At 48.1% G+C, this 26,776-nt stretch overlaps 1 protein-coding gene across 1 annotated transcript; it reads left to right on the forward strand.

Moving 5' to 3' along the window:
* The first annotated feature begins 11,673 nt into the window (after positions 1-11,673).
* Positions 11,674-22,010, forward strand: H6PD (hexose-6-phosphate dehydrogenase/glucose 1-dehydrogenase). The gene is made up of 6 exons (XM_065738022.1): positions 11,674-11,703; positions 13,222-13,396; positions 15,051-15,707; positions 16,875-16,992; positions 18,567-18,836; positions 19,504-22,010. Exons 3-6 carry the CDS (start codon positions 15,081-15,083, stop codon positions 20,859-20,861), a joined length of 2,373 nt encoding a protein of 790 aa, XP_065594094.1. The 5' UTR covers positions 11,674-11,703; positions 13,222-13,396; positions 15,051-15,080; the 3' UTR covers positions 20,862-22,010.
* Positions 22,011-26,776: the final 4,766 nt, after the last annotated feature.

Genomic DNA, 26,776 nt, shown 5'->3' on the forward strand with positions numbered 1-26,776 from the left:
CTCTGCACTTCTCCCCCACCCACCCAGGGCAGAGGAGCTGACACTTGGTAATTAGAAGCTGAAGGACTGCCTCACCTGTCTGCAGGTCCCAATCTCACTTGCACTACCCCTCCTCTAAACTCCTCCAGGTGCACTCAAGGATGCTGCTCAGTTTCACCCTCTGTGTGCCGTAACCTCATTTACACAGCTTCTCTGCAGAGCACCTCTGCACCAAGAGATGCTGGTTCTAATAGCTCCATGGGCAAGAAGGCCCAAGAGCCAGGATCGTGTCCTGACATTCCACCTGAGGTCCATCCTCTCATGGCTGTGACCTCCTGTCCTAACCCACAAGCTTGTCCACAGTCCAGGTTAACCCAGAAATGGGTTTCAGTGCACAGTTTCCTCCTGCCCTCCAGTTTAAGGACATTTGCTCGATGCCCCTCTTTGCCTGGAGAGGTTCAAGTGCTGCTCTGAAGCACAGCAGGCACTTGAGTGCTTCCACGAATCGTGCAAGGAGACAGGCTGCATGTTCTGCTGCCAACAGCACTGCTGCATTGGCACAGCAGTTACTTCTACCAAAAAAGTACATTTGTCACAATGCATGAAGTGGCACTCGGGCATCCCCTGGAAGGGATGTGTAGGGAAGCATTTCTGAGCCTGGGAGCTACAACAGCACCTTAGGGATGACCCCAAGCAGCATCTTTCCCACCGTTTTTCCCCATCTAAAGCGACCTTCAAATCTGAAAATCTCTCCCCTTAATCCCCTCCCATTTAATCAAAGTGTATTTAATCAGATGGCTCTCCATCTTCTTTGAATGAAGCTACTGACAACATGCTTAGGACTGATGCTAAACTGCAGTCCACATATTGTAATCTCAACATTTTCCACCAACAATTCAAGGTCAGCAGTTCATTCAAGGCCACTTCTGTGCTTTTCTTGAATATCTCAGCTGAGCTTCATTGAGCAAGGACCTTGTTTTGTTTTCACAGGATCCAACAACTTTTGCTGCTAAACCAAATGTAGAATGACTTCAGTTAAGTATATCCTTCATTAATTTTGTTCTTTGCGAACACAGTATTTCTGTTCATCACATGTAAACTTTTCACATGAGGTAAGCTTTGCCCTCAGTTTATAAACAGTTATTTTCTGCAGAATATTGATGCAAATTAAAACCCATTTAGATCTGCCAAATTTCAGTTCTTGCTCACTCAGCAGTAGGGACTCTCCCTCCTAAAAAGACCAGTTGTCTGAAAAGCAGGGGAAAGGCACAAGGAGGGCAGCTGAACAGCAAGCCTGCTGCAGCTCAGCTCTCCCAGCATAATTAGAAATCCTAACGGCTGAGCTGGAAAAATTACATCTTAAGGACATTTATGCCCAGGCATAGAAATAGAGGGGAATAAAAAAAAAAACAACAAACATTAAGATTCCTGGCACATGGGAATTCTTGTGTTCACATGTCAGATGGGGATGGGCCGAAAGCAATTTACAGCAGCTGGTAAGGCTTTTTAATACACTGGTGCATCACACTGCACAACTGAAACAGCCAACAGCTCCTCCGCCCCCTGCATTCCCCATCACTTGACATTCTGCAGTGCAAGAGCCAAGTGGAAGAATCTTGCAAAACCTCTGCAGAAGCAGCTTCTTTCCCTTGCCCCACTCCAGATTTGTGGAAAAAACAGGCAGAAGTGTGAGTTTGTCTTCCTGAACCAGCATCACTAGTGGCCCTCCAGTTGGGATCCAGTGGTAATTTTTAAGACAAGGGACCCTTCCTCATATCACCTCTATTCCTCCAATCAAAACCAGAGCTCTTGCAAGGAAGCAATTCACAGCAAGTTTTCTGCAGTGCCACGTAACACCCAGGGATTTAATTATGGGGTGCAGGGGAAAAGAAGCACATTATTCTGGAAAAAGCAGCATTTGTAGAGCCCATCATGCAGCCTGAAATTGCAGCACACCGCATTTGAGAAAGCATCATCAAGGATAAGAGTTAAACTGTAGACATACCCAAATATTTAAAGGATTCATGCCTTTTGCAGTGGAGCACCACACAGAATCCATGACCTTCTCCTCCAAAAATACATGCTGTCATTTGACCCACTCTTTCTTAACCACTTTGACACCAGCCGTTGGAAACGGTAACGGAGAAATAAGATTGCCATTTAAGTCCCACTCATTAAGCATGTGGTGGAGCAGACTGCCTGAGCTCTGGTGCCAGTGCTGGCGTGGCAGACCTTTAAGCTCATGAGCCCCAATAGCAGACACCGATGATAATCCTCTTTACATGTTACAAAGCTAGCCCTTTTTTCAAGACACCTTACATTCCTTACAAAAAACCCAAACAACCAGCAGTGGCAGCCAGGCAGCCCAACTGCTAGAACTCAATCTAGCATTAATAGCAGCCAGAAAAGCAAACACACTGCTTTCCAGAACAGAAGTGGGCATTAAAGGAGAAAATCAGCCAAAATACAGTCTTTCACTAGATGCAGCACCATTTCAGATTTCAGAAGCACAATCTATACACTGACTCAGGTTTTTCAGTGCATTGACATGATAAATGCAACAGGACAGAGCATCAGGTTCATCCTCCTTCCTTCCCTCCCCTGGCACTCAGGTGTTGGCTCATCTTTTGCAACTCGTCCTCCCATTGCTCAGCACTGAAGGGCTCTCTGCCCTTCGTTTGCTTTCAGTAGCATGTAATCACTTACACTTCACCTGAAGAGATCGCCACAGGATGACACTTCAGCACGGGCTCCCATGCAGAACACACGAGCCTCCATTCAGCTCATCTTTGTTCCCTGGGATCATTATGGCTTTCTATACCTGGTACAGTCATCCTGCCAGGTTGTTAAGGAGACCTTTCAAAACGCTCTTGTTCGGCTCTCTAGAATTAAGCACTTCAGAAAACATCTCCATTTCCCTGGCAGTACCCACGCTTTTGTGACTTCGAACAGCCCTGATGAGGCCTGCTGTCCTGTTCCATTTCAGAGCAGTTCACAGTTCCTGCAAGGTTTTCTGTTGTAAAGGCAGAGGCTGATGCACTTGTATGCTAGCTGCCTTCCGCAGCACCCGTATCTTGGAGCACCCCATCACCTCCCTCAGCCCTCAGTGATTCGTACCAAGCCTGACATTAGCTCGCTACAACTCTGCTCCCATTCCATCAGTGACAGTGGCTCTTCAAAAATGGCAAACTTAGGCAAAAGTACTTCAAGTGAAATGAAATCTCTTAACTCATTAATACAGCCTTAGCAAGCTCAGGCTTTTTGTCTCCTCATCACAGCCATCTGAGGTTGTCTATCACTTTAGCTTTCGACTTATGGCACACAAAGTTAGAGGTCCGTTCCTTACGTCATCCATGATTCCTTCTGCACCTTCAGGACAGAGAGCTCTGATGGAAGATCCACAAGTTTCATTGCACGTAACAAAGACTTTGTAGCTGGCGGTGCCCAGTGGCTCCTCCACCATCAGCTCGTGCTGTGTGACCTTGAGAGATCAAGCTCTGGTCCCAGCTTCCCTCCTCCACCATCAGGGTAATGCTTACCTCTCCTCCGATCTGCCTGACTTTCCGCAGTCCTTGTGCAAGTCTAAGATAAAAACCACCATAATTATAGATGTAATCAATGTAAACACGCACTTACCACTCAAACAAAATTGTAGACAATTGCCTCTGCCTCAGTGGGGACAGGAACACCTTTCCAGGTGGCAAGAGACATCACCAAAAAAAGAGCAAGTCAAATACTTGGTCATTTCAGGCACTGCTAATGTCATCCAGCAGCAGCAACTCCACAGCAGCCCCAGGGACCTAACTTGGTCAGCACGATAACAAACCAGCTGCTCAGTAGCTTTCCCCCCTGACATGGGTACACAAAATGAAATCTCTATCTATAGAGATTTCAGCACAGCTCACTGCACTGCTATTTCAACAGAAATGCTAATTGCTCAAACTGCATTTTTTCCCCCTTCCCCCGTTAATTCACACAGCTACAAAGATTGGCAAGAAGGTATCGTGCAGTTAACCGAGGCAGTTTTCAAATAGGGAAATGCAAGTCGCTGCCAGGCACCTCCATGCCCAAGTGAATTTTTATACTTTAGGTATCAACGCACTCCTCACACCACCAGCAAATGTGAGGATGAGGAATGCACGCTTCTCCCAGAACCGCAAGCTCTATACACGGAGCAAAAGGCTGCGCTAAGGCATCCCCAGGTTCACTTTAACTTCTGAAAGCATTAATGCCGAGAGGGGACGAGACCACTCCGCCTGGATTCACGCGCCGCCTTCTCAACCCGGATCAGCAGACACGAGCGCACAAGGACACGGGAGAAGGGCGCCGGAGCCGCGGTGCGGGGCCGGGCACTGCGGGACTGCCCCAGCCCGGTGCGGGGCGGCCGGGGGGGCTGCGGAGCGGGGCTGGGGCAGCGGCGGGGGCTCTGCGGTGCGGGGGGAGCGCAGGCTCCGCCGCACCCTTAAAGCCGCAGGCTCCTGCGGGCTCCCGCATCCCCTCCGCACCCACAACCCCGCCACGCAGCCCCTCGTTGGGGGGGGAGGGGGGGTGACAGAGCGGAGAGGAGCGGGGAAGGAAGGGGATGCAGGAAGTTTCCCTTCCCGAAGTGCTGCATCAGCAGAGAGACGGTACGTCCTGATGCACTCCTGCATAGGCTCTGCAGCTTAGCACAGGGCTCGGACTGCAGCACAACTGCACCAGCCCAGCGGCACTGAAATCCCACCACCTGACTGGAGCAGCCATCGGCAGAGAATGCAGACACAGAGCTCCCGACGAGTGATTGCAGTGGGTTTGATTTGCTTTTTATTTTCTTGCCGTTTTAAAAAGCAGATTAAAAATAATCATAATTTGTTCTGATTCAGCTTCCCCTCGTATCGGTCTCAGGGAGAATTAAAAAGGTGGAAAGGAAACGGAATGGATCAGGTTTAATTAGCAATCACCCACCATAAGTTGGACTTGGTTTAATCTTTTATCAATTATAAGAGAACCCTGCAGGAGGAAGGATCACAGCTTCCCTTTAAAATGCCTCCTTCCTTAATAAAAAAAAAAAAAAAAAAGGAAACAACACAGAAAAAAAGCATGCAAAGGAAAGATCTTGCACTAAACCAGGTTAGGAAGCCCTCCTTCCCTCCCTCCAAAGTTACCTCTCTTACCCCAAATCCACTCTGCGGAGCTCTGCTTTCTCAGAGATGAAGTGCTGTCTAGAGCAGCAAAAGTTGCAGACTGCTGCTCCTGCGAGGGAGGCAGGACCTGGCATAAGTAGTGCCAGACGGGTCCTCGCATTGAAGCGATGCCGGGGGAGCCCGGAGCTGCTCAGACAAGCAGGGGAAAAAAAAAGGGGGGAGGGGGAGTTAAAAAGTCTTAAATCCCTGACACTGCAAGAACCCTGATCCTATAGGATCGTGTCTGAAGAGCAAGCGCTCGCTCTTTCTGTACAGCCCCATTTCCTGACAAGGCAGAGTCTCGAGCCATTTGATTGCCTGCTGGGTTTTCTCACCTGGTGATGTTGCTCTTTGCAATGGAAGAAATGAAAAGCGAGTCAGACATCTGCAGAAGCCTCTCAAGCATGCTTTGCTCCCACCTAAGCCAGTCTGAATTTGGGGGGCAGGCTGGAACTCGCTCAGGAGTCAGCATGCCTGCTCAGGCAGACAAAAGCTGGAAAGATGCAGGGAGAACACACTAACTTTGATCAGTAAGGACAGGACATGCGAAAAAGAATGGAGAATTTGCCCTTCCCTCAGTATTGCCAATGCAGGTCTTAAGCAAACCAAAAATCTAGACAGAAGCTGTGAGTATTAGTATTACATCTGAAAAACTATCACAGAATTAAACTAGAAAACTTGCCAAGAGGCACACTGCTTCCACAAACGTGACTGGGCAAAACCTGACCCAAAGCTGTACCACTAACTTCAGCAAAGCCACCCTGTCTTAAACGAGCTAAGGCCCAGGAAAGCCTCTTGCCCTGCATACATTTAATTCCTGCCCCTTTCTGGATGGCAGATCATATCGTTTCTTTCTCAGCTACTCCACTCATGAAGCTAGTGCTCTAATGGAGCTGGGAGAGCCCTGTTTTTCAGCGGATTTGCTGTTTTCATGGCTGAAAATGCAATGAATCACAGAGACAACACATGCCAGTCTATTCTCCTTGTGTTGCCTGAATGGGAAAGTTAGCATTATAGCCCAGAGAAGGGATTGCTAAAGGTTGCAGTCACTAGTGATTTCTACTTGGGTTATTCCAGGCTCCAGTGCTAAGCAAGACAGAAAACAACTCAAGGTTATGGCAGGATATTGTCAGGGGACACAGCTGAACCAGGGAGCATTTGTAATATTGAAGTGCCCCGCAGTGAACGGGTTCCTCCTGGAAACCAGTCGCAGAGTGACAGTTTTGAAGCATGTTAATTTTTCATCCGCATATTCCAATGCACCATAGCAAAATGCCAAGTGTACACGAGGGTCAAACTGAAGGTACTGCTGCCTTTCAGTACCACCCTTGAAAGCTTTTGGATCGAGTTTTCAGATATGCTGATTATCTTCATCCAAGAGTCCTGGCACCAACTGAAAAACCTTTCCCTTCCTTTTCACCTTCATTGCTCTTCCATTTGGGGATTAGTTTTTCACTGGACCACTTACACCTGCCTGGCTGTTTCATAACCCAAATGCACAGGGTACCTTGTTTGTTCCAGGTAACGTGCACTACATGCAGATGGAGATTTGCATTCAGCATGCAAGGTGCCATTATCTAAGCTTAGGATTCAGGGGACTGGGTCCTGGATCCACTTTTACCACTACTGCATAAATTCTTAATATATGCTTAATTCTCAATGATTTACAACAGAAGAGCAAAGAGAAAGCTGGGTACTCAGCCCAGTATTTGGAATTACTTACACTTTGCTAACAGTATTGTACTGCTGTAGTTATTGCATGGCAGAGCTTGCAGGAGATACTCAGCATAAAGAGCCCCAGTTCCTTTGCAGCCTTCAGAGACACTCGAGAGAAGGCAAAAACCAGCAGCAAGAGGCATATCCCCTGAATATCAAAGCCTTCTGCTGAAATTTGACGTATCACTGCCAAAGTTTGGAAACATTGCTTTATTTCAGTGTTTCACAATACCCGGAGGCCACTCACTCTCCAAACCAGCAACACATAGTTAATCTGTAGTGGATAAGATGAGCAAAAACGCTGCTCTAATGAAACAAAGCTCCAATTGCAATATGCCAAAGAATGCACTGAACAGCATACATCATCCCAAACACTGCGCCAATTCACTGCTGCAACACAGTCCATTAATAGTAACACAGTTATGCATCGCAGTGCATTTCATTTTGTTATGGGAGGACAAAGATGTCACCATCAAGAAGGATTTTGTTGTTAAACCATCAACTTAACGTGGCACTGAGATAAGAGCACGGGGCTGTCTTTTAGACTTTGCTTTCCCACGCTGCTATCAGATAGCACAGAGAACCTTTGACTTTCCTCAGCTGTGTTCGTGGAGCTCAGCTGTTTTGGGTGCAGCAGTGCTGGGCTGATCAGCATTTTGACATGCAGTGCAGCACAGCTCCGTGCTGCATTGTGCCATCAGGTGCTGCCTAAGCCACTCTTCGTGTTAGGCCATAAAGGTGATTTCTGGAAAGTGGTTTTGCCTCCATTAAACAGTTTCCAAAGCTTCCTGGACAGAAAAGAAACCATACTGCTATAGTAAGCCCTCTATGAGCCAATGAGAAATCAACAGAAGAGGGGACACAGTTGAAGCGTTGCCCTGTTCACTGATAAAAACCAGGGCCTGAAGTGGTGAAAAACAGAAGAGCTAAGATCTGCCTAGTTTAGGAAGCCTCCATATATTTAAACTTCCATTCACCAGCAACATGCTGTTTACATACTACTCACCTTGTGATTGTTATTTTTTTAAATCTGAATCGATAGTGAATACTAGTTAGTTAGGAAACTGATTACCAGCACAATAATACCCATTGCTGATTCCAGAAGTTCACTGGCCAATCAATATTTACTTTAGGTACCCTAATTTTAAACCCTGAATACATTTGAGGGACCTTCAGGTAGTTCAGTAATTTCAGTGCTCCCCGTATTTCACGAACTAGGAGAAGTGATTTCTCTCCCACCTAACCCTGAAGTTCAGAGGACACCAGCACTGTTCAGTGGACAAAGCATTGCCACTGCACAACCAGGCCTGACTGCAACACAGCAGATTACCTCATGCTTCTTTCCAAAATATATTAACCCATTACAGCACAGACTCAAGAACACTGGAGTTCCAGATCAGCCTGGGAGCCACATGTGAAGTCTTCCACTACTGAAAGCTCCAGGTGAAGCTGCTCCATTTCCTCTGTCCTCATGCACAAGAGAAAGCTAATATTCCCCTACACTGCAATGAACAAAAACATCTAGTCTACAAATTCCAAGCCTGCTTTCTAGCCTCACTCAGCCCCAGACCGAATGGGAGACTGTAGGCAGCTTGTCTCAGTGCAGGAGTAGCAGGGGAAGGTGCCAGCACTTTATCTTTCATCTGATGACCAAGCTGATGAGAGAATTGCTTTGATAGAAGAGAAAGTAGGCTCAGCTGAATTGACTGATGAGTTCTGTTTCAATCCAGTTTGAGCATTTGGGGAAGATGATCTCTCCTCTCACCCCTAGCTCTTTTCCCCTTCCTGCTGCTGTGAAGCTCTCATGCTGCAGTTGCATCCTGGCTGCTGAGGGATGCAGACCGCATCCTTGCTGCAGCAGTGCTGCATTGCTGCTGAACGACTCACCTCGTGTCTGTGACAGAAGCTTACAGCGGGGCATTAAGTCATGTTTTATTCCCATGGCTGCCTGAGGACAGCAGCAGAGAGGTAATTGCATTAGCTAGTAATGCCATTTACTCAAGCCTCCCAGCAAGCCAGCTGCGTTAAGACACTTTGCTACTCCACTCAGGTGGCACACCTGTGAGCCACTCACTGGCCATGATTTCTACAGCTTAAAAGCCACAGTTAAAATAGGAAAGCAGACAAGCAATAGAATCAGGAGCTTTTAGGAGGCAGTATTACTCTAATACTCTTTCACCTTGGAGTGTCTCAGCTTTACTCTGGTGATAAGCTCTTTAGGAGCCAAGCTACCGGGGCAGAACCAGAGCAGCTGGGTCTTGGAAACAACACCTGCCCTCCCTGCAACAGTGCTGAGCAGCACTGGGTCAGCCCTCCAGCATAGCTTTAATTACTGCCTCTGAGCTTTTTCTTAAAATGGAATTTGGGGATTTCCCTCTTTCAGGGACATTTGAGGCTTCCAGTGAAGATGTTTAACCACGTACCTACTGCAAACACAAGCACAGCTCCAGAACTCATTGAGTACCAGAGCCACTGACCTGACCATAAAATCCTTCTTTCTTAGTCTTTCCCACACCAGTTTGGGGAGCTTAACACAGGCTGGTTTTCCAGAAGCCACAAGCTAGCTTCACTTTATTTTCTAATAAGAACCCCAGCTGCTGTATGGCTGTTCTTTATTGCTTCACAGCAGCAGTTAACAGCCTTACTCAAAATCATATGAGCTTGCTAGCTCAGGACTTCAGAGCTTTCTTAAGGCTCAATGTGCTCAGCACAGACCAGGCTGCAGCAGCATGACTGAGCAGGGCTCCTGGCTTGGGGAACAATGCACAAGAAGTGATAGAGAACCAAATATCTACAGATGTTACTCAGTCACTTATAGCCACAACTATAAGTCAGTAGTAGTAGGTACTTTTACAGAGCAATAATATTTAAGCATATTTCTAGACTACATCATCAGGAGCATGCCTTACCTCTCCAAGAGATAGAAACCCTTTCCTAACCAAAGTTCAGCACTCTGCATCCTGAAACTAGTTTGGCAGTACAACACCAAAAGGCGACTCAGTCCCACTACAACCAACTCCAATTTAAAATTACTTTTCCTATTCCTAATTAAAAAACAAGCAAACATACACACAAAAAATAATAACCAACCCAAGACACACTTTCAGGTGCTATGCTCAAACACAGCCTTTACCTATGGCACATAAAAATTCACCAAACTGATTCAGGTTACTGCTTCCTGCTCTAAAACACCATCTCTCAAGACCAAACAGAGCACCTCTTCCTACAGCACTTTTATTTGCTTTGTAGGACGTCCAGTTCCTTAATAGCCTGTTCCTTGCTAACAAACCTTTATTCCTTTATTGGCATCACATGTCTCAGCTGTCACACTGGACCTACTTCCCTTAAAGGAGCATGCAGCTGAGCATGTCTGAAAAGGCACTGACAAAAGCATGCTTTCTTCTGACAAAAGTACATTCTGATCCAAACCGTGATCCTGATAAAATCTTCCTTGCCCCAAATTATGAGATGTTAGAGCTCCTTAATGAAAAAGCTGAGATATTTTTAACATGGTCAGAAAACCTATTTTATCTTGACCTTCAGCTCAGAAATAGCTGCACCATTTTTTTTAGAGACTTAAAAAAAAAAAAGAAAGAAAGAAAAAAAGACTGCATAAAGCAGAGCCCCCAGATACAATTCCATCTTTAATGCTTAAAGTTTGGCATCACATAGCTAGCTGGAGTGTCTCAGCAGAAGATGTTAAACAACTGTCACTGCTCACAACTCCCAGCTCCATTTATAATAATAGCAGGCTCAAGTGACCAGGGCCTCAGCTGTTCGTCTCATTCAGTGTGCCAGAAACATGCAGCAGGGTGACGTGCACCTCAATCATTTCTACTCAAGAAGATGGCAAAAGCCATTTGTTTTTATCCAGGGCACAAAGCAGACTATAACAGGGACTCCCATTTCCCACTGCCTGCTACACCAGACTCAGATTAGCACCTGCAAGCCACGCAGGCCTTGTCAGCAGGTCATTAATGGGTTAAGCACACAGCTATGGGATATAGCACGGCTCCCCTAAGCTTCTTGCTAAGCGTGCTGTGTAGTAACATCACACACTGTGGTTAGGGGAGATCTCTGGTGCAAGACTGTTTCGTCCAACTGGCTCCTTCAGATGTGTTATTAATCCGCTCCACAAGTTGAATTTGTTAAATTTCATCACTTGAGCTATGCTCGTGATCCACCCTCTGCTGGCTTTCAGAAACAGAACCACTGCTATCCAGCCCAAAGCTGCACTGGTAACACGGGAGGAGTCACAAAGCAATATGCAGTGTGAACAGAGCAGGGCAGACTGTTTTCTCTTTCATCCCTATTCTGGACCTGCATCCTGCAGACAAACCTTGGTGCTGACAGTCACTGACACCTTTGCAGTACCACAGAGGATGTTTACGGAACTGGGCACACACACAGGAGGATGGATGAGCCTCCAGAACAGGATGGTAAAGGAGGTTATGACATCGGGAAGTTACACTGTCAATATAACACAAATCAATGCAAGGTCTGCAGGTAAACATAGACTCACAAAGATATGAGTATATATACACATAGGCAGGAAATTGAAACCGAAGAAAACAGCTGTGTTTTCCCTCGGTTCCTGAAGCTCCTGGCCTCACTAAGGGCTTTGTTCTCACGGTGCATTAGGACACCTCCAGCCCCAGTGGCAGAGCCCGCACCCCTCGCTCTCCAGACATTCCCTCCCTCCCGACCGTTCCAACCAGCGACAACCGCCGCCAACCACAAAGTCTCTGTGCGCTGGGAGGAGCGCGGGGCGGGGCGTTGTGCCGGGCCCGCCCGCAGCCTTCGCTCCGCCACCGCGCCCCGCTGGCCAAGCCGGGGTGGGCGGGAGGTGAGTGGGGGCACTGCGGGGCGGGAGGGGAAATGAGATGAGATGAGATAAGATAAGATAAGATGAGGGGGCTCGGCTGCTAGCAGGGCTTCTCCTGGAGTGGGTGGCGTTCCCGTTTGGGGGAGGGGGGGTGGTGGCGGCGGCGGCAGCAGCCTCCATGCATCACGCGTGGGCTGGGCCGAGCATCCCGGAACCTGCGGGACCCCCCCCAGGACGGGGTAGGCGGAGGGCAGCCCCCAGAGCAGCTTCCCGCAGCATCCTCCGTGCTTTTGGGTACGGCTCCCGCACCCCGTGCCCAACCCGTGTCCTTACCCTGCCGCTGCTCCGTGCCCCCTCCGGTCCGTACCCGTCGCTCCTTCCTGCGTCCCCGACGCTCGCAAAGCCGCGGGGATGTCACGGCGGTGGAGCCGGTGCTCGTCCCACAGCCGCTCCCCCCCACCCCCTGCAGCCCCCGGCCCCGCTGGGCTTTGCAGGAGCCGCTGGAGTTCCCACTCCTTCCCGCACGCTCAGAAGGGCGATGCGCTCTTCTGATTCCCAGGGAATCTCAGTAATTCGTGCGTTACACGTGCACGGCTTTGCAGGAGCCCCGGGACACGCTTCGTGTGGCCGTGCATCTGTTAATTGCTTTTTTATTATTATTTTTTTAAGCGGGGGTTCGGCAGTGGCAAACGAGATCCCCTTTACCGCACAGCGGGGGAATGTGCGGGATCCAAAGCGAGCTGCTGTGAAATGAGGGCTCCCGTGCTGTGTGGGTCAGTGCTCCAATGCATGCTTGGCACGGATGGGGCCCAGGCTCCTTTCCCCTGAAAGCCGATTGAGTAACAGGTCCCGTTTGGTTGGGAAATTTGTAAAGGGCACTGCTTTTTAACGTGAGTTCTGGTGATTATCTGATAGGAGAGCAGTAAATAAACAGCCCTGCAGTTTACTGCGCTTCTTTTGGGAAGTGTAGCCGTGTTTTGCAATCGGGGGTGTTGTGAAACTGGTTTCGAGTTGGCTTGGCAATGCCATGTGACTGCGTGGCTGAATCCGCCTGCAAGCTGCTTGGCAATTCACTCATTCCTTTGGTTAAGTGGAAAAGAATGACCCACCCAAGCAGTGGGCAGTGTGTTCAACCTGGAGCAAAGGTTGCTCAAGGAAGTGTAACTGTTATCCTATTGCACTGAGGAACTTTGTCATCTGCATTACAACCCCATAGTGGGCAAAAGAAAACCAAACCTTTGCTTGACGCGATGATTATTTCTAGTGTAGGCAAAAGCTTTGGGGCCACACTTCTCCCCCTGTGCAGTTGGGTTTGTTAAGTGTACGTGTGGAGGTTGGAGGAGGGGAGGCAGTCACAGCAGAAGGCTGAGGAGCTGCACTGTGGAGCTTTCCAGGGAAAGGCAGAAGAGTCGTGAGTTGCCCAAGTGCCTGCATTTTGCCTGCTCACAAACAGCAGCTATGGATGAGCTGAGAGCTGGGATGCTGCTTTGGGAGTGTGATCATTTTTTCTTTGCTGTAATTGGGTCTTTCATTTATCAGAAGGGGAACAACCTGCCTTATCTTGCTTGCAAAATCCTGCTCACCTGACCATTGATCGTTGAGCCTGCAGTGCTCAGTCACAGGAGAAGAGAGATCTGTGCTTGGGGCTATGAAGAAGATGCATTTCCAGCTGCTTTTGCCACTGCATCCTTTGTAAAGCTCCTATTTTACTCAGGTGAGTCTCCTGGGGAGAGAAATGAGTTTTATGAAGATCAGTTCAAGCTAAATGTAGGGAGAGATGTGTGGAAGTTCCTTGTTTTATTTTTTTCTCTAACTGATTTAGCTCCTGTGTTGCTTTAGTGATGGAATAGTGACTTCTGTGGGAATTTTCTAGTGGGAGAACTAGTGAGAACTGGGGCATCATCTGTGGTTCATCCCCTTCCCATTCAAGAGGAGCAAGGACCAGGCCTTTTTCACCAGGCGAGGAAACAGCAATCCTAAGTAGGTCTGGGCAGGTAGAAGCTAAAAGCTTCTGTTTGTACAGCTGTTAATGTGGAGGAATGGAGCCAGTGAAATGTTATCAAGCCTGCTTTGAATGTTTTTGTCTGAGGAGATGCTCTTCTGTCTCCCCTTGCTCTCAGAAGGATAAGATCACAGCATTCAATCTCTTACCCAAGACCTGTTTCCCAGCTGTACTCTGATGAAGCTGTCATTTTAAAATGATGTAGTCATACCAGTGCAAAACCTAGTGAGGCTATGGTTGCACCAATATAGAGCCATCTGTGTTTTCCTTACACTATCAGAAAATGGCTGTTAAAACATCTTACCTACCTGCATCCGTGTACGTGGGTATACTGTCCTACACAGGTAGTTAAATGATCTAAATCTATTGACTGGAACTAATGCCTGTCATGTGAATATACTGACCTGCTGTTCTCTTACTCAGGATTTTCTTTTGTGATGTGAGGTCTTTGCCCTGTTTCTAAGCAGGAAACTGGTTGTGTTATTTCTCTTAAAAACAGCTTTCTTTTGGGTTACAGAAACAAAGCTAAATAAGAGCAAGTAAAGGGACTTTTTGGCCAGGGAGACCAGCTGTTACTGGCTGCAGCAGTGAGTGGGTGCCCACATGCTCTTCTCTGATGGAAAGCTGCAGTTGGCAGAGCACAAACCCAGCATTGTCTCCTGGCTGCATATGCAACTATCATGAGACAGCATCTAGGCTGGCTCATGTCTAGACTTTCTTTTAAGTACTAAACTATTTCTTCCCGTGTTGTTTTATTGGACCATTTGTCTCGCAGTGGCTTTTTGGATCCTAATCCAGCTGTGTTCACGAGTGTGGTGGTCCACATGAGTCATGAAAGTGCAGTGTATTAATGGAGAGCCTGAGAACTGGACCTGCCAGTGGTTGTGCCTGTCCCTGAGCTGCTGTGACAATATTGACATGAAGCAGTGCCAAGACAGCATAATGCAACTTGAGCAAAGTCCCAAACAGGATGTTGCTGAAAGCAGCAGCCTGAATTTGCTAGCATGTATGTTCATTTGTAGCCAGCTCTGAAATTTGCATTAGAATGGATTTTAGTTTCACAATCTGAAGACATTGATGTCTCCTCATTAACTCAGCCTTGGAAGCGACTCTTGTGCTACTGAAAGACCCTTGGCACAGACTCTATTTCCACTTCTTGGTATGCACAAGGGGACTGCAGTCTTTCCAAGAGCTCCAGTTCCTGCCGTGATTCAAATCATGGAGGGGGGAAGGACTGTGGTTGGGAGGGGAATCTAGGCAGAAGTCCTGGGTTTTGAGCCCATGGGAGGGCAGGCACTTTGCATTATGTTTTGCAGTGTTATAACATGGGCTGACTGATTTTCTTCTTTAATCCTGTCCTCTGTAGTGTTCCTGGGCCTGCCTCCTCTCTCCTAAGATGCTGAGAAGAGTCCTGTGTACCATGTTGCTCGTAGGAGCCTTGCCATCACTGGCTGAGTTGTCCCAGGGCCACATCTCTGTGGTCTTGCTGGGAGCCACAGGGGATTTAGCCAAGAAGTATCTGTGGCAGGGTCTGTTCCAGCTCTACATAGACCAAGTAAGCAGTGGCCACAGCTTCACCTTCCATGGGGCTGCACTGACAGCCCTGGAGCCAGGGCAGAAGCTGATGTTTGATGTGCTGAAGAAGCTGGCCTGTCCCCCAGATGAATCTCCCAACAGATGTGCTGTGCTCAAGGACCAATTCCTGAAGCTGAGCCAATACCACCAGCTGAAAACTGCCGAAAACTACACTGTGCTGAACAGAGAGATTGAGATGCTGCTTCACCAGGAGGGGCTGAAGGAGGCCGGAAGGATCTTCTACTTCTCAGTACCACCATTTGCCTACACAGAGATTGCTCGCCACATCAACAGCAGCTGCAGGCCACCTCCGGGCGCCTGGCTGCGCGTGGTGCTGGAGAAACCTTTTGGCCATGACCTGGAGTCAGCCCAGCAGTTGGCTGTAGAGCTGACAAGCTTCTTCAGGGAAGAGGAGATGTACCGGGTGGACCACTACCTTGGCAAACAGGTAAGAAGCATGCAATGCTCAACCCCCTCCCAAGGCTGAGGGTGGCTGGGAGAGCGCTGGATGTCAGCTCTGCATCTGATGGGAGTGATGGTCCCTTCTCAAACGTTCCCAAGATCCGTTGGTTTATGTTGCCCAGTACTGTTGTTTATGCCCTGTAGTGTGTTGCTGTCTGTTCCCTTGCAGAGCAGAGGAAAGGTGCAGGTGACTTTTTTTTCTAATTGTGATGAAAGTTCCCTCTCTAGTGGGAAGCGAGGGTGTGGGGTTAAACTGTGTGTGTGTGAGGGAGAGGTGCAGAATTCTTCTGGTCTTCTCGACAAGGTCAGGGCTTTGGTTTCGCTGAGTAAGCAATGCCCTTTCTCTCTCACAGTTCTTCCATCTCATTACTCACAGGCCCTTTGCTAGCAGTGGCTTCTAGAAGCAGTTTTTAATTCGATATGGTATGAAGCTGATGGGACGTTAGCTTTGTGGGATGATTGGAAGGCTTCCTCCTGTCCTGTGCTTCAGGCTGGGCACAGGGTATGCGTGCTGCAAGGATGGCTCAGGATGTGCAGCACTGCATTGTCCCAGAAGGAATGCATTCAAGGACGTGCCATCCCTGTTTAAGGGAAATGTAATAGCACATTTTGAAAGTAGCTTGTTCCAGCCATGGCCCTGTGGCCAGATTGTACTCAGAAAGGTGCCTGAGCAACTATAAGGAGATCACCTCTGCTGAGAGTGTTTTTGTTTTGGTTTGGTTCTGTTGTTGTTCCTTTTTTTCTTTCCTTTCCTTTCTCTTTTACTGTTTCTTTCCCCGGAGCAGATGTCTTTGGTGTTATAAGCACCTGATCTGATATATTTCAGCTCTTTGGAGCTGTACGTTAGTCCCAGGATGGTCTGACTCAGCTCTTTGTTTTTTGAGGGATATAAACTGAGTGCCTTGTAGTTTGCTTTTCCCTCAAAACGCTCCAGCAAAACCTTTAATGTACAGTCAGCAGAGTGTTGTACCATGACAGTGATTGTGTACCATCACAGGCTCTTGGTGATTTTTCCCTTTTCTCACTCCCTCTGCTCTCTGCTATGTGTCCCTCTGGAGCTGGCCTCATCCCACTGCTGGATGGGGGCAGTGAGGAGGAGATAGTGTGGAAACGTGCTAAGTTTTTGTTGGATCTCTGATCTTCCTTTTCACAGGCTGTAGCCCATATATTGCCTTTTCGAGATCAGAACCGTCAGTTTCTGGATCCAATTTGGAATCGACATCATGTGGAAAGAGTGGAGATCGTCTTGAAGGAGATTGTGGATGCTAAAGGTTCGTGAAACAAGTGAGCAAAGCTAGGGTGGCTAGGTGAGAGGGAGAACTAGCAGGTTTATCAATTACATGAAGGTGTCCCTTGAGGCAGTGCTGGTACAGAAACAAGAAAGTGCAGGTGGATGACATGCTGCTCCCTAGAAATGGAGGGACTGAATCACTTTCCTGGTAGTGTGGCTGCTTCCAAGAGAAGATTCCAATTGGAATTCAGCTGTGGGTTGGTAGAAGCTTCACCTTTTTTCTGCTCTTGAGCTTTGGAGGAATTTCAGGGAGCTTTCTGCAGTTCAGGGATCTTAGGTCTCAGTAAGAGACATTGCGTTTGGAATTTATGCAATCTGAAGCCACCTCAGTTTAGTTTTGCAATAAGCTGATTTTATTGGCAACCTTTTTCTGTTCCTGACCTGTAAGTTATCAAGCTCGTACTGAGTATAAGTTTGGAGTATCCCTTGGAAGATGCTGTTGCATCTTCTGCTTGGGCATTGCTCAAACTGGATTGACAGTACCCAGGTCAGCCTGGGTTTGCCTGTCTCATTCCCTTCTTCAGGATAGTAAGAGCCTTGCCTGGAGAAAAAATCCAAGCCCAGAGTTGCTAGCATGGATATCGTGCTGAAGGACATGGCTGCAATCTCCCTGCAGTCCTGCAGCATCTCCTCTGCAGTACTCAGCATAAAGCACTGGGGATGGACTGCCACCCGCAGCAGTTCTTAGGATGTCAGGTGCCCTCAGTTCTGCAACATCAGGCTTGCTTTTCCACTCCCCTAACCACCTCTTCTACCTTCCTCCCTCCTTCTCACCCCCAGCAGCCACAAACTCAATTAATGCAACTTTACCAGACTCTGCAGAATGTTTGGTTTGGCAGCCTAGACCTCATCTGGGCCTGATTTGGGAGAGGGAAGCACTGCAGAGAGGTTTGAGGAGAGCAGTGCTGTGTGAGCTGTCCCAGCTCCTCCCTGTGCCCTCCCCTCCCTGAGAAACGTTGTCATTTTTCATTTGATGTCTTCTTTCCTCTGTGTGGCTTCAGCTGCAGCCTGGCTTCCAGCAAGTCTGCAGCATTGATTACACTAATGAATGTGCCTTTGGATTAGAGCAAGGGAGATAAATGTATCAGTCAATAGGGGAAGCCTATGGCCATGATGTAGTCTGCAGTGTACAGTCTGCTGTGATGGATTACAGAATGGTATCTGCTTGAGTCATGTTCCTTCTGAGTGCATTGTCCTCCTCTCCCTGAACGAGCAGTCAAGCAGGGGGAGAGATGCAGAGCTTTGTGCATGCAATTTTGTGTCTCGAGGGCATGGTCCAGCCAGAGCCTCCTGAGGACAGAAAACCAGGGGAAAAGAGGCAGAGAAGGGCACTGCTCACTGCCAGGGCTGAATCTTCATTATAGTAGCAGGGGCATTTCACAAGCCCCTCTGAAGGGAAAGGAGTGGCTTGATAGGTTTGTGGCAACTGTTGGATCAGAAGGAGAGCAGTGCAAGCCAGTTTTGGTCTTCTTCTTGGCATGTGTATAGCACAAGCAGAAGTGAGGACTGCAGAACACTCCCTTTATCAGTATCTTACCTCCTCACCGTCCTCAGGCCGCACCAGTTTCTATGAGCAGTATGGAGTCATCCGGGACGTGCTGCAGAACCACCTCACCGAGGCCCTGATGTTCCTGACCATGGAGCTCCCAGGAAACCTGAGCAAGGCTGAAGAAGTCTTGCAGTGCAAGCTGCAGGCCCTCCAGTCCTTGCGAGGCCTGGAAAAACAGAGTGTTGTGGTAGGGCAGTATCAGGCATATGCCAGCCATGTGCAGGAGGAGCTACAGAAAGGGAAGGACTATGTCAGCACAACACCAACCTTTGCAGGTGAGATTTTTCTTCTGGGTTCTGGAGAAGGGGGAGTACTGTAGAGCCAAGGAGAGCAGGAGTTGAGAATCCTCACTCCATGATACTGGACCTCACAGCTGACACGGGGATGGCTCCAGGCATCCACCAGCATGGTACCTGGGACCTGTAAAAAATTAGTACTGTTGTTGTTTTGTTAACTAATAATGCTGCAGATAGGAAGCATTGCACAAGACCAAAGTACCTTTAATTCTTGATAAAGTCTGTGTGTTATTTTTAGGAGCAGCCTCCAAACTCCTTTGCTTTCTCATAAAAGTTGAGTTGCTTTCTGCATTTGAAGGGTAAAGCATTCGGAGTTCTTTGCTTGACAGACTGCAAGGCCACCTCTGGCTGTGCTGTGTTTTCTAAAGATCAAAGGTTTTGCCTGAATGATGTTCATGCTTAGAAATTCCTTTCCTTCAATACAAAAAGAGGTTAAGCAAGTAGGATACCTGGGAGGGAGTGCAGAGGGTACCTGGAGAGCAGCTAGTCCTGTGCTGTCATTAAGGAGCTAAATGTGGAGCGAGAGACACAGTGAATGCTAGGGTTTCTGGGAGGTAAGGCTGGCTTGATGACAGCTCCTCACAAATCTGCTTGCTGTTCAGGTGTCAGGTTGAATTTGGTAGCTGAGATCACTGTGTCATTTCAGGTGTGCTCGTTCACAGTGACAGCCTGCGTTGGGAAGGGGTTCCTTTCCTCCTTACTTCTGGAAAAGCTCTGGATGAACGGGTAGGTTATGTCCGTGTTCTCTTCAAGAACCGGGCCTACTGCACACAGAGTGAGGCTTTGAGGGATGCAGGGCACAGCCAGTGTAAACCCAAGCAGATTGTATTCTACATTGGACATGGCACGCTCAACACTCCCGCAGTGCTGGTGAGCAGGAACCTTTTCAGGCCCATCATGCCAAAAAGCAGTTGGAAAGAAGTTGTAGGGCAGCCAGACCTGCACATATTTGGACAGCTGCTGTCTGATTACTATGTGTACAGCCCTGTGAAAGAGAGAGATGCGTATTCTGTCCTCATCTCCAACATCTACCATGGCAGGAAAGACTTCTTCATTACCACTGAGAACTTGCTGGCCTCCTGGGCATTCTGGACACCACTGCTAAACAGCATTTCCCACCAGGCCCCACGCCTCTACCCTGGTGGGGTGGAGAACCAGCACTTCTTAGACTTTGAAATGGTGAGTGGGGAACTGGCATTCACGGTGGCAGAGCCAGTGGAATTGCTGAACCCCAGTGGGCCAATGCCAAGTGATTACAAGATGATCCAGTCGAAATTTCGACAAAGCCCCCTTGTCTCAGCGTGGTCCGAGGTCTTGATTTCCCAGCTGGCTTCTGATGTTGAGAAGACAGCAAGCAGAGCTGTGGCACGCTCTGGGCAGTTCCACCTGGCCCTCTCAGGCGGCTCAAGCCCCGTGGCCCTATTCCAGCGGCTGGCAAGACACCATTATGACTTCCCATGGAGGCACACCCACCTCTGGCTGGTGGATGAGCGTTGTGTCCCGCTCACTGACCCAGAGTCCAACTTCTTCAGCTTGCACAACCACCTCCTGCAGAGCATCAGAGTTCCCTACTTCAACGTCCACCCCATGCCCGTGCACCTGCACCAGCGGCTCTGTGTGGAGGAGGATGGAGGCACGGAGCTGTATGCCAAGGAGATCACGGCCCTGGTGGCCAACGCCAGCTTTGACCTGGTGCTGCTGGGGGTGGGCACTGATGGGCATACTGCCTCATTGTTCCCCCACTCTGAAAACGGCCTGGAAGGGGCTCAGGCTGTGGTGCTAACCGAGAGCCCTGTCAAACCTCACCAGAGGATGAGCCTCAGCCTGCCCCTTATCAACAAGGCCCAGCAGGTGTTTGTCCTAGTTATGGGGAAGGGCAAGCACGACATCACGATGCAGATCAGCAGGGTGGGCCGTGAGCCAAGAAAGTGGCCTATCTCGGGTGTCAGCCCCAGCTCTGGACAGCTGGTGTGGTACATGGATTATGAGGCTCTGCTTGGATGATGTTCCCAGAGTCCCTTCTCCCTCGTTGTCCTGGCTCTTACAGCCTGGATTTTCCTACACAACGTCCATGTTTTTGTGTTGCCAGCAGCAGCTTCTTTGACAGACTGCTGTCACCTTCTGGGACGTTGGTAGCCTGTAGTGCCTCTGGTATTTGAGCTCAGCTCAGTGTGCAGAGCTAAGCAGGAGCCAAGAGCCCAGTGCAGCACCACTGCTCTGCCAGGACTGAACTGTGACTTTGGACAGATTACCTCACCTTGAAGTGCCTCAGTTTCTCCTCTCAGGCATTTATGGTTATTAACACTGAGCTACCTCGCAGACACAACAGGAGACATTAAATTAAATACCTGCCAAAAATTTTCTGTTTTATTCTCAGGTTTGAAGATGGACATGGTAATGACATGTCCATCTTCTGCTCAGCTTTGTCTGGGACAGAGTTGTGGCAAAATAAGTCTCACGTGCTTGTAGTCCATTGTCTTGTCCGTGCAGCCCATCATGATGTCAGCCAGCACAGACCATGGCTGGGCTCTCCTGCAGCATTCATGGCATGTGGCCCCTAAATGCTGACCCCAATTTGTGAGTTCTCTGTAGTTCTGGGTCTTTGCCAATTGCCAAGCAGCAGGGGCTGAGTATATAGGCAGTAATTTGCTGCTTTCCTTAAGTGGGTGGCTGGTACTTTGGGGGATGGAGAGGGAAACTACACTGCTTTTTAGGCTGTTAGAATAATGGGGATAGGGCAAGGAACATGGCAGTTAACAAAACGGTTATTTCCCTGCAGTACAATAATTAGGGGAAAACTTGGTGTTCAGAGTAGTCATTTGTGTTTAGCCAGCAAAGGAGTCCTTTCCTTATCCATCTTCCGTGTTTTTCTCATTCTCTAACACATTTTTTTTGTCTGTCCTCAGAATTGGAGCTTGCCATGCCATTCAATGGCTTATAAAAGTTCTGTGGGATACAGCTTTAAAAAGCATCCACGTGTCCCTTGTTACATTGCACATTAAGGTAGTTACGTGTTTGAGGATGGGGGTGGTGGGATTCAACTCCAGGACACAGACTTATAATGAGAGGGAATTTTCTCCATGCATCCACTTTTAGCTGTATGTTACGATGTTTGGGTGATCCTGTGTAGATCCACGAGTTGGACTCAGTGGTTCTTATGGGTCCCTTCCAACTCAGGATATTCTGGATGGAGATCCCGGGGCTGGAGGTGTGATGCAGGGACCCCAGTGCTGACACAAAATGGCACCTGGGCCCCGGGAAGCAGTGATGAGTTGTGTGGCATGGGGCTGTGCCACCTCTCCAGGGGAGAGTGGGATCCTCAGTAGTTGGGCATGGAGTTCGATGGCCCTTCACAGACCTGAGGTTCCACAGGATGGGGAAGGAAGGAGACTTTGTCTAAGCAGCTGGATAATAGGTACTGGCCTCAGATCCTTCCCTGTACAGAGCATCTGCTGAATCCTGGTAATGAGGATGCAAATCAAATTGCAAATAATTGCTATGGTGTGGCAGCACATGGAACAGTTTGAATGGCCCATGCTCTCAGGTTCTCAAGTCCTTGCCTTTCAGCATAATGCTCATCTTATAGCAGAAAGCAGAATTCTTATCCTTTGCTGATTGTGAAGATAAAAGAGCACTGAGCAAACTCCAGAGAGCTTGTTAGTTGTCAGCAGTCCCTGGGCAAACAGAGCCGGGGAGACCATGAGCTGGCAGAATCTGGGCAGCAGGAAGAGGCCAAATTCTCCGGGACTGGCTGAGGTTTCTGGCAGCCCCCTCCCAAGCTTGCAGATTGTGCTGAAAAATGTCGTTTTGTGTGCTGCAGCTAAGGAGAACTGAGCTCCACTGATACACATCACTTGGCTCTTGCTCGTGGTGTAGTTGTCTCATCTGCAGAAGAAAGACAAGTGCCTTACCTGGCCTGCTCTAGCAGCTGGGATGGTTGGTTATCCCTTTATTGTGTGTGTGCTCATCCGTACGTTTGCTACTGCCTGCCTATACAGGCTGAATACCAGCAGAAACACAAAAGGGTGAAAATAATTTGCAGGGGAAGAGAATAGCATAGAAATACAGGAGGAAGGCAAGCCCTGCAGGCATCTTGGTGTGAGTGAAGTCTGGAATAAGTGTATGCCTGAGGAGTTAACTGGAATCAGTAGATGACTGCTAGCAAACACTGTCTCCAAAATATACCACAGCTGTGCACAGGAAGATGGTATGTCCATAAATTTAAATGTTGTTTTTCCTTCTTTAAACAAAAGTAGCCATGTTAACTTGAACCTAGTTCTCGTGTACTTGGGGTGAGGGAGCAAGCTATAATGAAAAATGGACCTATGTGAGAATAAACATGTTACAAATGGCAGAATCTATTCCTGCTTTACAAACGACTGTGGCATTTCTGTTTTCTTGTTTCTGTGCATTCTTTTATAATATTTGGCTGCTACCTTTCAAAATAAACACTGATTTTTATTTTTAGAAGGGTTTATTTGCACTTGTAAATAACGTCCTTACCACTGCCAGCCCAAGAGCAGCCGCTCTTCAGAGCTGAAGATGGGGTTCACTTGGGACACCTCCAATGGGTCACACTGAAATCCATCCTGATTTTATAGATGTCTGTTAGAAGTTTGTGTGTGTGTTTTCCTCAGTGAGCATAGCTGTCAGGGTTGTTTGCTTTTCTTGTGCACTGTATATATATTATTTCCACAGGCATTCCTTTTAAACTCTTTAATACTTAGCATTTGCCAAATGAGAAATAAATGTTTTACAGTGTATAACATTGGTGACTGGCAAGAGAGAGACTGTGGATGGAAAGAAGGGCAAAACCAGCAACGAATCTGTTGGAGAAGAATGGTAGAAATCCACTGGGCTATAGGCCAAGGAGCAGTGCTATTTTTATTTTGTCAAAGCTATTAATAGGAGGCATGCACCTTCCTGAGAGATTGTGCATTAACCTTTCTTTGCAGAAGTGTGTCCATGGAGTAACTGCTTAGAGTCTGTCTCCTAAGTGAATATTGATAACAATTCCATTTCTTTTAAATGACAGATAGTTTCTTCATTGCATTCCTATAATTCAGTGGTGTGTTATTTACTGTTCTACAGAAAACTAACACTGGAATTCATTTTTTCTCACTGTAACTTTTATAACTCAAGCTGCAAAATCTTGTTTTCCCATGAGTAAATTTTGTGTTTCCTTTCATGTTGTGTCATGAATAGAGGTCTATATTTATAAAGAAAATAAATATTTTTTTAACATTAATGTCTTTCAAAGCTTGATGGTCATTCTGTGGGTTTGGTTTGTTCCCTCGTGTGCTCCAGTCCTGTTGGTGAGTTAAGTGTTAAAGCTCTTGTTGTGCAAAGAGGACAGTCTTGAATGTTGCTTAAAAACAGAGCCTTAATTATTTGCTCTCACTGGCCACTGAGTCTTTGTGTGTGTGTGTTTCTTTTTTGTCTGTATGATCTGAACAAGGCTGGGGATTTTCAGAACAGGAGCAGCCAAAGCTGTTTCAAGGTGAGAAGATGGACCCAGCACCAGTCCTGCTGGTGCCTGAAGAAAGTCTCCAGCTGGCAGTTCTGTCCTGCTGTGGTACTGGTACTCTCCAGTGCTGTTAGTGATGCTGAATTATATGGGCAGCCTTGCATTTGGAGATGATGTCCAGATGAGAAGTTTTGGTGGTCATACCATAGGGCTGGGACAGTATTTTCTCATCCAGGTCAGAAATGCTTTAATTCTAGCTTAGAGAGAGTTTTATTGTAGTTCAGAAGTCAGTGTACGTCACTGAAGAGAGACTCCAAGTAGTTACAGCATCACTGAATCCTTCCCAGACACAGTGAGCAGAGGCAGATGGTAAGAGCAGCACAACCTTCAGTGTCTTGGGTTTTGAAAAGTGTCTTATTATTTTGAAAACAAATTTTGTAATGCTGTTCTTGACTTCTCCTTCAGCCACAGCTAAGGGCAGCCCTCAGTAGGATCAGTGCCTCCAGACTCATTACTTTCCTTAGCAGGAATTTGTTGTATTGCTTCCTTTCAACCAAATGGATGCCCTTAAAAGGGGAAATAAGAGAGATGGTGGGGAGTGAAAGCAAGATCCCGAGACAGTCTGCTTTGTGGGATGTCCGCGGCAATGCGACTCGATGCTCTCACCCTGCAGAGGCTGGCACACTGTGCTGTAGCAATGCAGCACCGGGCTCTCCTGTGAGCATCACTGCAGGCAGCACCCGGCCGTGCCCCCGCACTGCTCCCTGCAGCAGGACATGCTGTCTCTGTTTGACAGATTGCTCTACGGAGAGGAATTTCCCGCAGAAACTATGTCCTGATGGTGCTCTGAGTAGACATCGCCTCATTTTTTCCTTAAACAGGGCTCCCTTTTTGTAGGCATCTTATCCACAAAACAATCTGGGTCTTGTGTGAACGGTGCTTGGCTCTAAGCAGTGTTGCTGAAATGAGACCTTGTGCACAGAGACAAACTGTCAAGCAGGTTATTTTCTGTAGATGCCTGCCTATTTTTAGCAGGGTTTGGCCATTTTTTTTTTTTGCATGTTGCTTTTCTTACACTGGGTGTATTTTATGAGCTGACACAGAACCTTGTGTGCTTGAAGATTTGGGGAAACTCACCCCTGCTGCCTGCAGAAAGGAAGAGGATTATATCTCTGGATGATGACCCGTGGGGTACTGAAGCTTCAGCAGGCACTGCTTGGCTAACTTTCCATGAAGAAAGGAAACCTAGGGCTGGGTGCTAGGGATACAAGTAGGGAGAGGGAGGAAACATGAAGACCTAGCGCTCTCAGTATGCCTGGGGTGTGCGTATCCCATCTGGGATGATGCTTGTGGGATGAACCTGATGTTAACCAGCTTGATCTGGGAAAAGCAGAAAGCAAACAGGAGGGAAAAACTATGGGCAACCAGGATTCATGAGGCTGTGTGGCTCCTGCTTGGTCCCATCTATCCATGCATGGTCCTCTTGCTCCTTTGCAGTCCTGCTGGCCCAGTGTTGGCAGTGAGGAGCTGCAGGCAGGGCTCTGCCCTGACTCCCTGTGGGTGAGTCTCCTTTGCTGAGTTCCCTCTCCATGCACAGCAATAGTAAATCAGCTGCCCTGCCAGGATGCGGGTGTTTCAAAGAGGCTGCAGGAAGGCTGCTAGAGGAACGAGGAGGTTTCAGTCCACAGGCTCCCTGCTGTGTGTGTTGAGTCACATTCATCAAACAATAACAGCAAGAGAATTTGCCAGGGAGCAGCAAGAGTCAAAATCTTTTCAGCAGAAAGCCAGGGCCTTTCTTTTCCTCATCGCCATTATCTGTTGCAAGCAGATGCTGCCTGGTATTGCCTCTCCCAACAGCTGTATGACCAAACCATCTGACAAACAAACCACCCACATGCTGCAGTGTTTTGGCTTGCAGAGGGACCTTTTTTTCCAAGCTCCTCTCTGGCAGTACTTAGGTCCCTGGAAGGAAATAAGGTGCTTTGGAGACCATCGTGCCAGCAGCAGAGGGTGCTGCTCCCCTATGCTGCAAGCGACTGCAGCAAGCAGGGCTGAGTGCTGCGCTGGCTGGTTCCAGTCTGCCTTCATGGCTTCCTTTCTTTTTCCCATCAAAATGGCCAGGAGCTAATTTTTCTGCTTCCCTGCTCCCACTGGCTTCTTGTGCTCAGCCTCCCACATGCAGCCTTGTGCTGCACAGTGCAAGAAGCAAAAGGAGCGTTATGCTGCATCCCTCTTACTGCCAAGTGTCCTGCCTGCTCACAGAGGAACTGTGGTTTTAGGGGAGTGCTCTCATGAAGAGCTAGAGCTGTGCTGGCAGTATGGCTAGCTCAGAGGTAACTGGGCAGCCAGGTGGTGTTGGAAGCTTCAAATAAAACAGGAAATTTGGAGAATCAGACATCCCTGCTCACCAGGTGAACATGAAACTCTTCTGGCCTTCTGCAAAATACCTGGA

The sequence above is a fragment of the Cyrtonyx montezumae genome, unplaced genomic scaffold (genome assembly GCF_038088225.1).
Source record: "Cyrtonyx montezumae isolate F1298 unplaced genomic scaffold, pur_monq_1.0 scaffold_21, whole genome shotgun sequence".
NCBI lineage: Eukaryota > Metazoa > Chordata > Aves > Galliformes > Odontophoridae > Cyrtonyx > Cyrtonyx montezumae.

Bases quoted from the DNA above. Each gene is read 5' to 3' on its own strand.
- H6PD (XM_065738022.1), top strand. From the start codon at position 15,081: ATGCTGAGAAGAGTCCTGTGTACCATGTTGCTCGTAGGAGCCTTGCCA. The intron at 16,993-18,566 runs GTTCGTGAAACA...CACCGTCCTCAG, and splicing joins GGAGATTGTGGATGCTAAAG to GCCGCACCAGTTTCTATGAG. The intron at 18,837-19,503 runs GTGAGATTTTTC...GTGTCATTTCAG, and splicing joins CACAACACCAACCTTTGCAG to GTGTGCTCGTTCACAGTGAC.